This window comes from Acomys russatus, chromosome 1 (assembly GCF_903995435.1).
Source record: "Acomys russatus chromosome 1, mAcoRus1.1, whole genome shotgun sequence".
In the NCBI taxonomy this organism is placed as follows: Eukaryota; Metazoa; Chordata; class Mammalia; order Rodentia; family Muridae; genus Acomys; species Acomys russatus.
The window spans coordinates 43,359,397-43,376,840 of NC_067137.1; the positions used below are offsets into that span (position 1 = coordinate 43,359,397).

At 49.3% G+C, this 17,444-nt stretch overlaps 1 protein-coding gene across 1 annotated transcript in view; it reads left to right on the forward strand.

The window, feature by feature from the left end:
* Window positions 1-13,473: 13,473 nt before the first annotated feature.
* Pxdn (peroxidasin) overlaps window positions 13,474-17,444 on the forward strand; it is a 74,283-nt gene continuing 70,312 nt past the window's right edge. Inside the window, exon 1 of the mRNA XM_051144450.1 lies at window positions 13,474-13,788. Within this exon, the coding sequence (XP_051000407.1) occupies window positions 13,598-13,788 (191 nt within the window). The 5' untranslated portion in view covers window positions 13,474-13,597. The remainder of the gene's footprint in view (window positions 13,789-17,444) is intronic.

The following is a 17,444-nucleotide window of genomic DNA, read 5'->3' on the forward strand; positions in this document are numbered from 1 at the left end:
AGGGTCTTAACCAACATGCAATTTTATCTATCTCAAGTGTACCCTCTCCTTGCCCCTCCCACCCCCTCCCGTGCCCCCCCCTCACACACACACACACACACACACACACACACACACACACACACACAGAGTCACCAAGGCAACTCTGAGCAAACTGAGGACAGGACAAAGATCAGGTGTATTCAGTACACAGTAGACACAGCAGACAAACCTACCGCCCTTTTGGGCTCATTGAATTCTGACCCATCCCCACTTCAAAGGTCCTCTTCCTTCTTGTCTCCAAACTCTGAGGGGTCCATTTCCCACTCTATAGTATTGCTTCTCTCATTTATGTTGCCTCAAGTCATTTTTCTTCAGCATGGCAAGGTAAGAAAACAAAGAATAAGTGAGTATCAACAAAATCAGTATGTTACCTGGGGGAGGCTTATGGATGGAGAATATCTGTTAAAAGAGGGAAACAGAAGGGAAGAGACGGGCATGGGATTGCAAATCAGTCACCTCCCAGGACCTAGGAAATGGCATGGTCTCAGGTAAGTCACAGCCATCTTATCTTTGTCCTGCTAAGGACTCTGTGATGCTGGGAAGGAGAGATGTGCCCCATAGGCCCTTGTATTTAAATGCATGCTCCCAGATAATGGAGCCATTCGAGGAGGCTGTGAAACCTTCGGCAGGTAGATCCTTGCTAGAGGAAGTGTGTCACTGGGCTTGGGCTTTGAAAGTTCACAGTCTCACCCCACTTCCAGTTTGTTCTCTCTGCCTCATGTTTTCAGTTGAAGATGTGTTCGCCCAGCTTCTTGCTTTTGCTGCCTGCTGCTGTGCCTCTGTGACCAGGACGGACTCCGCTACTGGAAGCAGTAAGTCTAAATCAGTTTGATCTTTCATGAAGTGTTGTTGGTTGTGGTGTTTTATCACAGCAACAGATAAGTAATGAATGCAGGGTCTGGGTTTGCTCTGACCTCAGGTTCCTACAGTTTGCCCAGTTGAGCCCCAAACATTGTGTCCCCTGGTGGCAGTCCACCCTGCATGGTGGTCAGCAGAAATCAGGAGAACTAAGGCTGCTTGTAGGTGCTGGCCACAGCTAGGAAGTGAACAGAAGCTTCAGCAATTGTTTTGGCTAAGACTCAGAGTAATTTTTAAAAAATTCTGTTCATGTATGTACAGGCAACAGATGTTAAAACAATTTTTCATCTAATATTTGGAGGGAGGCACAAAAACACATCTAAAACCATGTGGGGAGTGGGCTTGGAAAAGATCTTACTAAGTTCCAGAGTCATCAACACAAACTGGGATTTTCCACAGTCGCCTCAGAGTAGAGTCCTCTGGGCCCCAGAGCAACAGTCACCCACAAAGTCAGGTTTGCAGAGGCACATCTGATAGTGGCCTGCTTCTTAGAAAATATCCCAGGAGAGAACCCTGAGCAGGGGACCATGTTCCTCCCTCTATACTTTCCCACAGCAGAGCAGATAGTGGAGTAAGGCTGCGGAAGTGGAGTAAGCAGAGCCTTGCTGCCTCCTCCACTCAAATGACCCATGACAGAGACACAGCTCAAAATACTGAAACTGAAGTAAACGCATTTAAACACAGGCTGAGGCCCTACCTGTCAGGATAGGATAAGGACAGCCTTGCTGGGAAAAAGCCAGCAGTGGTCTGAGAGGGCACTGGATTCATTAAGGAAAGATTCAAAGCAACTGCTTGAACTTGGGCTTCCCAGCAGAACCCAAAGGAGAGTCTGCACTTCTCTGGCTCCCAACCCTATCCTGGGCCCATGCCGCTCTCAGGGTTCAAAACCTTGGTAGACAGGGAAGGTCATTTCCCAAAGTGACTTGAGGAAAAGCTCCAGAGTGGAAGCTAGTAGAGACCCAGGGTGGGAACAGACAAAGGCTGTATGTTTGGAAGCACTGGAGCCTGGGTCTGGCCATTGTCACTGCTTCAGAAGGGCTGGAGCGTGTGAGCAGCGGAAGTGCCTTCAGGAAGGGGAGGCTCCAGCTGAGCCGATGGCAGCTGCTAGCCTCCAGAAGATAGGAATGGCCCTGGGTTTCATCCCCAGCAATGCATAAACTAGATGTGTTGGTGCATGCCTGTAATCCCAGAACTCAGGACCTAGAGGCAGGATGATCATATGTTAAAGGTCATATGTAGGTACATAGTGCATTCAGGGTCAGCTTGAGCTAGAGATGTGGTAGAAGAGCACAGAAAGAGAAAGGGAATGGGAAAAAAAGAAAAGGGGGTACAGAGAAATAGGAGGGAAGGGAAGGGAAGAGATGTTTAGGTTAGGTTAGGTTAATCAGTTCCTTAATGTCTACAGTGTAACTGAAGAAAAACCAAAACCATACATATGGCTACTGCTAAGACTCTTGAGAAACTCACAGTAAGCCTACTCTCTTCAGAAGGCTACAAGCACACTTGGGTGTGTCTCATCTTCTCCCCCAAGCACCCCTCGTTTTGGTAATGCTTGTGCCTAAATATATGTTAAAATATTGTCCTAACAAATCGCAGTTCTTCGTTGACTTTTTCTAAAAAAAAAAAAAAAAAAAAATACAAAACAAAACAAACAAGCAAAAACCACATAAAAATGGAAAAGAAAAAAGTTCTGGCTTTCAGAAAAAAAGCCCTCGGGCTGCTCCAGGGGGCAGCATGGAGCTGTCTCTAGCTCCCAGGCTCACTGCCCAGGAGCTGAAGCATACTAGCTCATAACTGACAGCTGCCTGCCCAGGGTGCTGGATGGGGACAGCTAGGGAACAAAGCTAGAAGGCAGATAGTGATGGCAGCAGGGCTGGGACTCTGAGTTGTAGTGAGTCTGGTCTGCCGTTGGAAAAGGAGAGATAGTGGGTGTCCTTTCTCGTCTACCCCAAACCCACTGACTCTCAGAGAGGAAGTGAGTTTAACCAGCACATCAGGTAAGTCTCACCTTTTGCTACAGTATGTGTTTGAGAAATATTCTGCAGAGGATGCAGGGATGGGGGGCCCTGAGTCAGGGATCATAGCTAGCTAGTGAGAGTAGAGCCTGGGTTGGGGAAATGGTGGTAGTTATAAACAGAGTGGTAGACACACCGCTAGTGGGGAGCAAGCAGAGACCTGCAGCCAGTGGAAAGAGATACAGATCTGCTCTCAGGACACACAACCAAGCCAGCCTATGGTAGTGCAAAGAGGCAGGGAAATACTTCAATTGTGACAGAAGATTCTGTGGCTGGAGCTCAGAAGTAGGTGGCACCAAGTGCTGTGAATGCAGAAGCCAGAGGTGGCTTAAGGCTAGCTGCTAATGAAGAGAGGGAAGGAAGCTTGGTGTGTGTGTGTGTGTGTGTGTGTGTGTGTGTGTGTGTGTGTGTGTAAGGGAGGTTGTAATTTTAAATAAATTCAAACCAATGCTTTATAGTCTATTAGCCTCTGCTTCCTATGACTGCTTGAGGCATAGAAGTCACCCCATATCTGGGTAGCTGGACACTGCACATCTCCATCCGCTAAGAAAGCAGTGTCCCTGGAAGGCTGAAGGCAAACACTGAACTCACCTTACCAGGCCTGAGTCCGTGGTAGGGAATGATGCTTCTGATCTTCAATCTGTGGGGTAATAAGAAGCTATGTAGTATCTATCTGTTGTGGGACAACTCTGAAAGCGACAAGCATGCTGCATCAGGACTCTTGGACAAGCAAGCACAGATTATTTACTATAAAGTTCTTCCTTTACTTGGTAACTAACAGCTTGGCACAGCTGGTCCCCAGCCTCCCTCTGTTACTGGCTGATACCAGAAGAAGGTAAAGGCATAAGCCCACTGTCTCTAAAGCTACAAGAAATGAGACTAGAAGAATAAGAAAGAAATCTACTGAGCTATATCCCCAGTCCAGGTTCCATTTTGTTTGTTTAACAAATAGTCCAGGTTTGGGTCCATTTCATTAAGAGAGCATTATGGAATTTTTCTGGTGTTTTTTGTTTGTTTGTTTATTTGTTTGTTTGTTGTGTGTGTGTGTGTATATATGTGTGTTCTGACTGTCCTGGAGCTTACTATGTAGACCAGACTGGCCTTGAACTCACAGAGACCCAGCTCCCTCTGCCTCCAAAGTGCTGGGATTAAAGGCGTGGTTGAATATGTTGTTTAAAGAGCCTGAAAGTGTTAGTTACAGAAAGGACTGGAGGCTAGAATACCTGATATTCATTGTGAATGCCTGGAGAGCCAAATGTTGTGCCGAAGAATACAGGGACACTATGTTGTCTCTGTGAACATTGTCTGAGTTCTCTATAATAAAATGAATTATTCCTGTAGTTTAAAATCTCCTCAATGGAGCTAGAAGCTGAGTGGTACACAGAAAACTGGGAAAGAGCTCTCCACACAACTGTGTATATTCCCTTCTCACCACTTCCCAAGGCACTATTTCAAACAATGAAAAACATTCAGTCAAAGTCAAATCTTACCACCACAGCGATCCAAAGTCAAAAGGATAAACATGGAGGCCATGACAAGGTGGCATAGTTCACACAGGGAACTTCATACTCAAGACCTTGCTAGGAACCTGCCATTTATCTACAAAAATGTGAGGGTCAGAGACTGATCCTGGAATCTCTTATTCCCTGTATAGGTTCTAGCTCTAGTCCCACCCACCAAAGATCCTACTGGAGAGGAAGCTGAGACCCATGGCATGATGTGTGACCTCCTTGGAATTTACCAACAGGAAGGAGGCTCAGTGCCAGTCTCAGCATTTGAGTCTCTCCTGTGCATAACTGTTGTCTTGTAGCATGTCTAAGGCAGACTCTAAATGGGAAGTGTTTTGAAACAAGGAAACACAGGCATTCGGAATCATAATGGGCACTTCTACTGGTTGATGTCAACAACATGACTCATAAGCCAGGAGCTCAGAAATGCCAAGTCAACTTTGTTTTGTACACATGAGAAATAAGTAAGAGCTAGGATGGTATCTTGGTTGGTACAGTGCTGCTCTGGCATGCATGAGGCCCCAGATTAGAGCTAGGATGGTATCTTGGTTGGTACAGTGCTGCTCTGGCATGCATGAGGCCCTGGGTTAGAGCTAGAATGGTATCTTGGTTGGTACAGTGCTGCTCTGGCATGCATGAGGCCCTGGGTTAGATTCCCTACACTATATAAATGAGCATGGTAGTGAGGACTGTAATTCTAAGCACTTAGGAAGTGGAGGCAGGAGGATGACAAGTTAAGACCATTCTTAGCTACACTATGAGTTTGAGGTCAGTATGGCCTAGAGACCTGTCAAAGAATATCAAAGGAAAGGGGAGGGGGGGAAGAAAAGGGAGGGAGGGAGGGACAGACGGAGGGAGGGAGGGAGCGAGGAGGGAAAGGAAGGGAAATAAATTTTTTCCCAAAGAGTCCATGTCCCTTGCATTATCATTGATGAAGACAGTTTGGTGTGTTAAAAGTGCAGACTGCTCCAGGGGCTCCCTTGCTCTGGTCCTCACTCGTCCTCTGTTTCCAAGCAGGGACAGCTTCTAGTTGTCTTTCAGTTTCCAATCAGTCTCAAGGCACACTCTTCCCTTCTCATAAGTGATTCTTAAGTTCTGAATGGTCAGTTTGTCCAAAGCTAGGAAGCTGGCCTTGTTGGAGCTGGCTTTGGTGACAGCTTGTTTGGGTTATGAACTCAGATAGAGAGAAAAGGGAACCTCACATTTTGACCCATCACCGCAAGATGACTTTTGGCAGCCACAGGGCAGGAAGCTTGGATTTTAACTCCCGGCCGAGCAGAGATTTGGAGCCCAGTACTCAAAATTCCTAAGTTGCTGTGTCCTGTGGAGCCATCAAGAGCACTCTCTGAATTTTTGTTGATGTCCAGAGAAGGGTTCTAGAATTTTCTCATAAAATAATCTCATTAGTTCTCTAGCTGGGAAACACAGCACTAACTGAATCCCACATTTTAGGAGGTGTGCTTGGCATTCCTTGGCTGCTTGATAAGAGCCTGGGGACATAAGCTGCCAGGTACCTTGAGATGCTGACAAAAACTCCTGACAAGTTAGGAAACATGCCTCCAGGGGCCACTGTGGCACTCCCAAATCAACAAGGGCTTTGCAACAGCTGGGAGTGGTGGCTGTCCACTCTCTTCCTAGAGTACTTATTTAGCCAGTCAGCAGAACCCAGGTTCATTTTAGGCAGGCTCTGATGATGCCTTCCAGTCAGTGACAACCCTTGGACTTTGGCTGGGGAGCCAGTCTGTCTGAGAGTGGAAGGCGGGTCACTCTAGTTTACCCCTCACTACAGAGTTACAGCGACACTCCTTGCCAGCTCAGCTATCTGCTCAAGGCCCAGGCCATTTTTCCTTTTGTAAAAATAATTAATCTAGAAGTGTGGGGCTTTTCTATGTTTCCCAGAGCCTCAGTTTACCTTGTGAACTTGTTTGTGGTGGTACAGCAGGAGACAGTCCCTCCAACAGTGTTAGCAGCCTGCGAAGTTGTCTTCTAGAGACCTCTCTCCTCCGTACAAAGCTGCACCAGTTTGAAATGTTCTAAAAGGCCATATTCTACACTAAACTTCATGACTATGGTATAGATAGAAGCAATTTATCTTATTTTTAGTCTCCTGGAAAGCCACTTTTTACCCATTCCTGTATCTCACCTGTCATCATTGTGACTTCCAAGAGCTGTAAAGTGTATTCCTAGCGGCCTACTAGCTTGTACCAATATAAAAGCTAAGGATCCCATCAGAGAGCAGCTAAAACCTGTAGCAGGGTTTCCCTGACATGGATGTAATCCCCATGCTTGTGGTCCCCAATAATGGATTTGGTAAATGTTTTGATTAATAAAGTTCTTTGTTCTGTAACTAATAGCATCTTCTGTGAGGTCTGGGGATGTGGCTCAGTTTGCAGAGCATTTACTTAGCACCTAAATGACCCAAGAAAGGTCTCAGGAGGCCTCTTTGGAGTCTGCATTTAGCTCCAGTTCTGGCCCATTTTCAAGCTTGGAACTGTTTCTCTTTTTTTAAATAAACTATTTCCTTTTCTCCAAACTCAGATCTGACCTATAACATCCTTTTGGGACCTCTCAAGTTACATCTTGACAGGTTGCTAAGAATTTTTTGTCGTTCTTTTTTGATAAGGGAGATTATTGGGTGGCTCCCTGGGTCCCTTGGATACAATTACAATCTGATAAGATAAAATCATCAGCCCTGGGCTACCCAAGGGGATTAGGCATATCTTTTTTACCGAGAATGGTATTTCTGGTGAGATTCCTAGAAAATTGCAGGTTTACAGATGGAAAAGGGAAAAGGCCTTAGACACTTAGCCCTTACGTGTTGTTTGTAGCTGTTTGAACATTATTTTAAATAGTGTTGTATGAAATAAGTAGCCAAGCTACACAGCAAATGTTATCAATTGTGTTGGGATCCTTGAGTGTCACCTAGAGTCCAGGCTGAGAGGCCCCCCCCCCCCCCCCGCATGTCTTCATGCTTTCTTCTCTTTCTGTCCTTCTTCAGTTCCATATTATTCCATTTTTATGGTCTCGGTGACCATTTTGCTAATGCTATATGGTTCTCACCTACATAAAATGTTTCTTTTTACAGTTTCAGATTGAAACAATGATTCTTAATAATTCACTTTAGATTTCTAAGGGCTAATAAACTTCATTTTGAAATAATGATAAATTCACAGAAAGCTGCAAGCTCAGTGCTGAGGCCCCTGGGCTTTTCCCCATGCCTGTGCACGCATAAATGATGCTCTTCAAAGCCATTGCCTACAAGTGGCCGTGTGTTGACCCTAACACTGGGGCTCATCCACGTTCTCTTTATTGTGACTGCAAAGGGCCCTGAGCCAGCAGTTGGGCCCTGTCCACCCACTTGCTGGTCACCTTACACTCAAGCGGTGTTTTGTTTCTTTTGAAAAGTAGACCCTGCCGTACTGTCTAGGCTGGCCTCAAACTCCTGGTCTTAAGTAGTCTTTCTGCTTTAGCCTCCTGGGTATCTGCAAAGATAGGCACACACTGAGACCAGCAGCTGTGTTGTTTCCCAGTGCTGGGACTTTGCTCTCAGAACAGCGGACCGCTCACATCCCAGGGAGCTGAAAAGGAATCCCTGTTGACTGGTTCCAATTTCTGCCCTGCTTTGCCCATCCTGTATTTGGGACTGACCTGACATGGGGAAGCACCAAAGCCCACAATCAACTGTCTGCTGTCCAATGCCATCCACTATCCCCTCCCTTTCCTGTTTCCTGGAGCCAGGATTGGGCAGGAGCAGAGCATCCATTTGATGGGTATGCTCCTGTTGGGCTTCATCAGAGGTAAGTCTAGCCAGGATGAGGTTAAATATGAGCCCCGGTGTAGGGTTATGAAATGGAGAACTTGAATACTTCCTGCCTCTGCTGACAATGGGGACTCTGTGGAGCTTTCCTTGGCTTGATTCCCTGTTCTACCTCACTTCCTGCTGGGTCTGGAGTACAGCCTGAAGACCTCACTGTCCTTACCAAGGGCATGTGTACCCATGTTCAGACACAGGATCCTAGGGGTGAGGTCAAAAGTAGATCTTCCCTGGGAGTCTCGAAAGACAGCCCACCTTCCTTCTGGCTCGGGACCATGGGAAGGAACATTTCTGATGTTTGAATTATGTTGTCTGTCCTTTGTCTGCCTCTCCTCTCAGCTATGGGCACCTAAGCCCCTGCCCCCCCCCCCCCCCCCCCCCCCCCCCGCTCTCCCAGCAGGCTGTATGTGTGTATGGTCACTAACTTTGCCTGGGAGTCAGGCAGAGGAGTCAGGGTGGCAGGTGGGGTGGGGCTGACTTACTGAGGATCTTCAGGCATTCTCACACCAAGATCCAGCCTCCTCCGCCAGAAGGCTCCCAGGGCTAATGTGTTCACACTCAACCCAGACCACACTGATCCAGGATGAAGTCGGCAGGTACCTCACATTTGCCCACCTAACCCTCACTGACTGTGGGGAGCAGCCGTCGTCCTTGCTTTACAGATTGAGAAACTGAAGTCCAGAGTAAGTCAGAACCTGGGAAGGGGAGGGGGGTGACAGCATTGGAAGCTGTGGCAATAAGACTGCCTCCCCGTGAGCCCAAGCTCAGCTCAGTGGAGCAAGAGAAAGGATTATGATTGTGATACCATACTGAGGCTGGAAACAGAAGATGTGGTCCGCATCTCAAGGGGAAGTAAGGTGCATGCAAGACTAGAGCAGTGCAGTAGGCAGTGAGGACCTGGGTGGGGTGGGGGTGCTCTAAGCATTGGTCCTCTCATCCACAAAAGGTAGAAACATGGAGGACGGTAGTCTGCAGAGGGAGAGATGCATGAGCACCCTTCCCTTTGGCTCCGAGACTATTGAAACAATGATCCTAGGTGTTGGAATTTCCCCAGCAATCTCATGCTGAGGGAGAGAAAGGCTGAAGCTCTGTTGCCTGCCAGCAGGGGTGCGTGTCTCTAGGTCAGAGATCTCACAGGATTCTGACAATTTGTCAGACTCTGGTGCAACAAAAACCAGAGACAGGGGAAGGATGGATCAGTGATGGGTGGGTGGGACCACACCTTGGCTAGGACCACTTAGTAATACATTGCTTCTGGTGCCCTGTTGAAACCCAGATCTCTCATCAGGACCCTGGAGATGGACTGGTGGAGGGGAGGGAGGTTAACTGGAACTACTTATTTTTATTTTCTCTTCCCAATGTGGCCACATTTAGTAAATCCTCATCTGTTTAATTAGCATATTGAGGACCCATGACTGATTCTGTTAGGGTTGCCAGGGCTCAGGATTTGAGCCAAGCTCTCTGATGACAACATTTGAGTCAGAGGTTGTCATGGGGCTCTAAGATGGAAACACCTGTATGTGTATGGTTGAAGGATCACAAGATAAATGAATGTCAGGAGCCAAGAATAGCTGTGAGGGGAGCAGGCAGTGGGACAGCCACTGTCCACATTGTCTCAGTCAGCACCATCACTGTGTGGAGGCATTAGAACCTAGCATTCTGGAGCAGTACCTGAAAGAAATGTGTGCTGTGGAACAAGAAACAGGTTGTGAGGCTGTGGGGCAGACGGAAAGACTTGGACCTTGCTTATAAGAGGGAAATCGGACTTCCCCTGGGTCAGAAAACTCACCCAGAGGTCAGTGTGGAGGTGTGAGGCTCCCAAGAGCCTCTAGAGGGCACAGGAAGGAGATGGTGAACAAACAGCATGGGAAGGGGCCCAGTGTAAGAACTTCACTGGGAAAACACACATTCCTTTAGTCCTTAGACATGGCCCTGGCTCCTAGTCCCCCCCCACCACTTCACTGTTTAGAACTGTACAGTTGGCCATATGCCTATCAAGCATCCTCCGAGACACAGAAACAACAGGTTGGATAAGTGGAAAGGAGGATGAGTGAGATGGATAGAATGGAATGGAATGTGAGGAATGGAAGGGGAAATGGGGGAGTTGAAGAAATGGGTGGATGGATGGGTAGGTGGGTGGATGGATGGAGTGGGTGACTAAGCAGATAGAAGGGGATTGCTGAAAGAGTAGGAACAAGGAGCCAGACGTGGTATTGCACACCTTTATTCCTGACCCTAGGGAGGCAGAGGCCAGCCTAGTCTACAAATCGAGTCCAGGACAGGCAGGGTTGTGCTGAAGAAAACTTGTCTTGAAAAACAAAAGCCGGAAGAAGGAGCCACTAGATAGGTGGCTGGGCGAGGAACTGTTTTAAGACAATGGTTGGTGTGGCCTCTAGGGAAGAGTGAGAAGCTGGAAACTGGGGCAGGAACGAGTGCTCAGCAGGATTTCTTCTTCTTCTTCTTCTTCTTCTTCTTCTTCTTCTTCTTCTTCTTCTTCTTCTTCTTCTTCTTCTTAATTGTTTGTGTCTCTGTGTATATAGTGTGTGTTTGTGGGGTTTGTACTTATGTATGCATGTGGAGGCTCGAGGTTGATGTCTGATCTTCACTATTCTCCACCTTAGTTTTTTTGAAACAGAGTTAGACTGAGTTAGGCTGGCTAGACTAGCTGGCCAGCAAGGTCCAGAGCGCCACTTGTCTCCCTCCACTCTGACCAAAGCCCACAGGCTAGGGTTATAGACCTCTTCCACTATACCAGAATGTTACATGGATGTTTGAGGGCCAGACTCAGGTCCTTCTGCTTGACAGGAGGTGCTTTCCTGACCAAACCATCTCCCCAGGACCTTGTAGCACAATTTCTTCTCTGGGAAAACTATTTTTATTCCCAAGATCTCAGATGATTTAATAAGATCAAACATATGAGCGAGAGTCATCTCCCTTATCCAAGCCCACCGGCCAATTTTAACCACATCTACAAAGTATCTCTAGGGGAACGTCTATTCTTAAAAACTCACAGGATGTTTTTATCCAGCCAAATGGATACGTAAAACCAAACATCACAAATGACTTAAGAAGCAGCAGCTGTACTGAAAAACAAAGCTTGTACTTTGTGACACCTGGGAATGTGGTTCTTGCTATGGGTGTTTAGGATGTCAGGAGTGGGACTGCTGTAGTTTTGGTCTCTGGTATCATACATCTGACTAGGTTTCTTAACAACTTGGTGAGACATGTGAGTGGCCTAGGGACCCTAAATTTGTAGCCGCTGTTGAAGGCAAGGCTGTCTGTACTGGCGTCCATCAGGCCCAGGACTTGTGCTAACTGTAAGAGATAAGTCTGGTCTCTATCACAGTACACAGGCTAGACTGTCCCATCTTGTCCTGTGCTCATCACATTGCAATACATACCTGGGAATTCTGCCCTCACGGAAACTTACCTCCATTTCTGCAGGAGCTCAAGGTAGTGAAGGTGAGGCGCCTGCAGTTTAGCCATTCTCACTCTCAGGAGCCACTCAAGAGAGTCCTGAAGAGTGGATGGCATGCTCCAGGCTTAGTGGGAAGGCCTTAGCTCTGTTCTCTCTCTGGAATACATGCTGCAGATGGTTGGAAGGATGCCAGCCCTGGAGAGGTCCCAGTGACTAGAGACTGGAGCCTCATCCAAACAGCTCAACAGATCCACAGTTCCTCAGTGGTACAGCCCGCCAAGAGTGCAGCTGAATCCTCAGAACACTGTCAGACTGGGACCCGTCCCTTAGCAGTCCCCTGATGCTAGACCTCAGAGGCACCCCTCCCATCAGCACTGTTAAGGGACAGAGGGTAACTTAGTTGTGGCCCTGCAATTTAAAACCAGAATCAGGGTCCCTTCTCAACTCTTGCCAGTGAACATCCAGGCTGCTCCCCCACCCACCTCCCCCAATGGAGTCTGTGTATGTTGGTAACAGTGGAGGCATAGCAGTTTGCAGGTCGAGGCACATCTTATGTGTTGTTTTGTCAACAAAGCGGCAAAACAACTGAGGGGAGAAAGAACTGCGTTGGCTCAGAGTTTCAGGAATTTCAGTCTCTCTGTCCAGAAGGGCCTGGCAGAGCTGGGCACCACCCTTCACATAGCCAGAAATTACAGAGAGAACACCTAGGCAGACGGACATTTCTGTCCATCTATCCTATTATACTGCCAACCTACAGGTGTCACCTTGGTTTCTAGTAGGTCTTCTACTTTTAATTTCTCTTGGACACATCGACACATCCAGAGTTGTGTTTTACAGTCTCCTGGGGTGCTCAGTTCAATCAAGTTGAGAATCAAGATCGACTGTCACACCTGGGATCGACTCTCCCACGTAAGAACTTGGTTTCTTTGGTCATATTGTCTAACCTGGACTTCCTGGTCTGAAGAACTGAGAGACTGGAACCCCAGGGAGAGTCAAAGAGGTGTATAAAGTGTCAGCATTTGCTCTTTCATAGCACACACTGCTGTTGCCCTCGGAGCTTCCCTTCTCTTATGCTGTTGCACAAACACACACACACACACACACACACACACACAACCAAAAAAACCCACCACCACCACCACCAAACCAAACCAAACCAAACCAAACCAAACCAAAACACAAAAAACAACAACAGGTGTTCTCCATCTTAATGACAAGAGAAAGCACCTGTTGGGCAGGGCTCCTCATAGGCGGTGAATGTCTATCTGAGGCCTCAGGGAGCCATTCCTAGGGAAATTCTAATTCTGCAGCACAACTTTCCTACAAGCTCTGCACCAGGGGCCTGGGCCTCAGTTTCTCAGATAGGAATGAGGAAAACAAAATTAGAGATAGATGCTTTTGTGTGGGAGTGGGGTCCGGCATGGAGGAAAACGAGGCAGAGAGTGAAAGTTCACCTCCTAGGAACACCTAACACCTTGTCCAAAACAAGGCATAACCAACAAGACCCTTGAACGCAGGGAGAAAGCAGGTATGCAAGTGATATTAAGGGATGTGGGGTAACTTAGTTGTGGCACTGAAGTTTTAAAAGCCGAAACGGGAATCCCTTCCCAACCCTAGCCTATGAACGTCTAGCCGCCCCCACAGTGGAGTCTGTGGGTCCTGGTAATGCTGTCCTAGGCGGCCTGGCTGCAACCTCTGGGAAGGGTCGTCAGGATCCCACACCAAGGCCCTGGTGCTATTCCAGCCCCCGCCCTCTGCGAGGCCGAAAGGGGGCGGAGCCACGCGCATGTGCACAGCTGGCGCCCCCACCCCCGCCCCCCGCGCACAGCTGGGACGTGGGCCGGGGACCTGAGGGCTCAGTTGGGAGCCGGCGGTGGACGCGCCCGCGGAGGCCTCCTCCGCTGCAGTCCACGAGTGCCCACGTCTGTCCGCGTCGTCTGCCATGGCCGTGCGCCCAACGCGCCGCTGCCTGCTGGCGCTCTTGCTATGCTTCGCCTGGGGGGCTATGGCGGTGGTCGCCTCGAAGCCTGGGGCAGGCTGCCCAAGCCGCTGCCTGTGCTTCCGTACCACCGTGCGCTGCATGCATCTGTTGCTGGAGGCCGTGCCCGCCGTGGCGCCACAGACCTCCATCCTGTGAGTGAGGCTCCGGGACGCTGGGGTGATTCAGGGGGGAAGCGAGGGGCGTGGGTAGCTTTGAGAACGGGGGTACTGGTTTGGCGAAGTGGGGTATCCCGGCGTCCTGTGCAGGGTGTGCTGGGCCTTTGTCCGTCCTGGCTGGGACGCCGGGGGCGGACCTGAGCGCTAAGCGCGCGGCCTTGGGAGCCGCCTTTGTTCAAACTCGGAATCTCCCGCTGGACCGGGAAATGGTAGGGAGTCGCCAGGGAAAGCCCCGCGCGTCTCCTGCGCCCTCCCCGCCAGGCCTCCCCTCCAATGTCTTCTCATCTTTCTCTCTACCCGGGTTTCCTCTTCTATGGTCTCTCTTGAAGCGCAGGCCTGGGGTTGGGTCGTCCCTCCTCCGACCCCTTCCTCCTCCCACTTCTTCCTCCATCAAGTGTACCTGCCCCCCTTCCCCCTCCGTCTGGAGCGAGGCCCACCCCACACCACCCTGCGCCAAGGAAACTCTTTCGTAGATTCTGCGTCCCGCGGCGCCACCAGCGCCAAGTGTACTCCCATCAACTTCTGCCCTGGAGCCTTCAAGTTTGCTGGGTGTCCTGGGGATTATATTGGGTGCAGCCCTTGTCTGGGGGTTTTCTTTTCCCTGGAAGGAGCCTGTCGTCCCAGGTGCCATGGAGGGCTCTCCACTGTGCCAGTGACCAAATTCTGGGTAGCTTGGGGTCCCCTCTTGCTGTTTCTACTTTAGCTGGTCTGTTTCTCAGAGGTCCTTCACTTCCTGGATTCTTGGATTTCATCTGGAATTGTGCACTTCTCCCCCATTCTCTAAAGCCCCCAAATCAGAAGGAATCCCTGCCCTGGGGCGGGGCGGGGTGGGGGTGGGGGGCAGAGTTGGCTGCAGGCCTCTGTGTGCTCTGAGATTTGGTTCTGTGAAGGCAGGCAAGCGTTTAGGGGCCAACTGTAATTCAGGGTCCGGCAGCTGCACTTGTGCATTCCAAGAAGAGTTTTCACTTTTTGTGGCTGGGCTGGAGGACTTTGGCATCTCGGCGGAGCCTGCGAAAGTTATAAAAATCTCAGGGAACTATTCAAGGAGTAGGCGGTCAGTGTTCTCACTTCTAAAAGTGCATGGGTGTCCTTCCTCTGGTGGAGATTGTGCCGGCAGCTCGGCCGGGGCCAGTCTGGGGTGGGAGTGCCTAGCCTAGTTCTCTGAAGAGCTAAATAAGGCTTCCATTCCAGAGGGTGTGGATGGCCAGCCAAGGCTGCATCTGAGAGGATAGACAGTGTGCTGTAAAGCAATAAACTTACAATGGGCCAGCGTGGAGCATCTCCAAATGCAGAGAATTTCTGTAGTGAGTCAATGGCCAAAACTTGGACCCCGGAGCCATTTTTCACATCTGGGCAAAGTCAGCTTCTCAGACTGTGTGTTCCCAAATCTTAATTGCTCTCTGCAGCAGCATTTGGAAAATGAGTGCTGGAGAACAGAACTGGAGTCCCCCACTCGGCTATGTATGCTACCATGCTACATAAAAGTGTAGCTGGGGGCCTGAGCTCAGTGCTTTAAAGATGGTTGCAGCCAAGTTTGACAACCTGCGTTCAGTTCCTAGAGCCTAGAAAGAGAGAACTGACTGCTGCAAGTTGTTCTCTGATTTCCACGAGCATGCCATATGACCCCTCCCTCCCTCCCTCCCTCATAAACAGAAATAAACTTCTTTATAAAATGTAATTAAACAAATTAAATGTATCCGAGGGTGTGTAAGGTTTCCAGCCAAACACCTAAGCTGATGTTTGAAAGATTTCCCAGGAGGTTGGTTTGCAGAAATTCAAACATTGTACTTTTATGGATGTCTGAAGTTTCCTGAAAGGTTTTGTAACAGTAATACTTGGTATCACTGACTCCAGTGTACCAGGCAAGTATTTGACAGAACACAGGCAAAAGTTGCCCCATTCTGTGTCCAGGTCCAGGCTGGTGTGAGTGGGATGGCCCTACAGGGCAGTGACACATGAAAACATTGCTTTCTTTCAGCTTCTCTGCCCACTTCCTGCTGTCACGCACAGGCCGATACTCTGTATTTTTCTACTTTGGAGGCAGAGGGATAGAGCTCAGTGGTGGAGAGCTTGCCTTAGCATGTGAGGCCTAGAATTAGAGCCCTCTTTCAAAAGCCGCCGAGAAAAAAAAAAGAACAACGGCTACATGGAAATTGGACCTAAAAGACGTGAGTTTACAAAACCCCCATCCCCGAAGTTAATGGAACCATGCCATTGTCACATTGCTTGCTACCTAACGCCCCACCCCCACTCGACCTCTCCAGTGACTAAAGCAGGTTCTTCCCTCCCCCAGTTTCAAGGGTCTGTCTTAAACAGGGGGAATGCCTGATTGTTTGGGGCTTCAAAATGGTCCCAGGCCACATTATGGTTCAGGTTGGAACTGGCTTTTTTCTCTTCGCACCCGCAAGTCCAAGGTGGAACCTCAGTGGTGCCCTGCACCACTCTGTGCACGCTGCCTCTAGGAAGTGTCTATTTCAGTGTGGCTTGGAAGGCTGGTAGCAAGCACTGCTGCCTGGTTTTTGTATCGTGCACTGAATAAAGCACTCAGTAGCAGCTGCTCCTTGTTGTGTGCCTCTCCACCCTGGTCTTCTCGGGGAAGTGGCCTTTCAAGAGCAGCACTGGATCCTGTAGGCACCGGGTGTCTCACCTGGCACCCTGCTCCTTTCACATTCTGTTTTGTCCCTTGAAGCCTCCACTGCTGAGGCCACTGGAATTGAGCCTGAAAAACATAACATCCATTAGGCGTTCCAGGCCACTCCAGTGCCAGGGAGTTGTGACAGAAGGTCCGGTGCAGGAAGGACGGAGACTGTGAGTGTGGGACAGCTTCTCTGGGTTCCATGCGTTAGGCCCAGAGCGGTCAGAGCTGGGTCTCCTAGGCCTCCGACGATCTGTCAGAGACCTGGTGCCCATTCATAGTTTTCTGATTGCTTCTTCTGTGTTTGGACCTGTGATATTCTAGACCAGCCGCTGTAGGATGCCAACTTTCCTGATAATGTCCCGGTGTGCCAGGCCTGTGTGGGATGGAGGATGCTGCTGAGCTCTGGTAGAGTGGAGACACGCTTGCTGGCTAGTGCACAAGGGTAAAATTCCTCAGTAATGCTGACACCAAGAGACACCAAGAGGGCCCATATCTATGGAGATGGATTCTGTTGTCTATCATGCTTGTCCGGTTTGTCACAGCGGCTCACAGTGTGTCACTCACCAGCACAGCATCTCCAAATGAGGCACTAAGGAGAGAGCAGCTTCCCACAGACTTGCCTTGTAGAATCAGTCACCTTCCCTGAGGAAGCACATTCACCCTTGCCCGAAGGCTGGAAGAGAAGGACCTGGGCTGCTGCTGTCCGCCAGGATCTCCATTTCTAGCATTGTCAGGAGTGTGTTAAGTTCACAGGAAGTTCCCTGGCTCCTGACCATGTCCTGGGGACACCCTTGGCTTTGGTTTCTTAGGATGTGCTCTCTTCAAATGGTCACACCAGGTGCTCACATGGCCCTGGTCTTGGGTCTAAGGTGTGCTCAGATATGTGAACTCTATGCTTTGTCCCACTGCTCACAGCTCAGCCAAGCTCCATGAGGCTGTTCATTCTGGGTTCTTGGGGTGCTGGCCTAAGAGCAGAACCATCAGTGTCCATCCA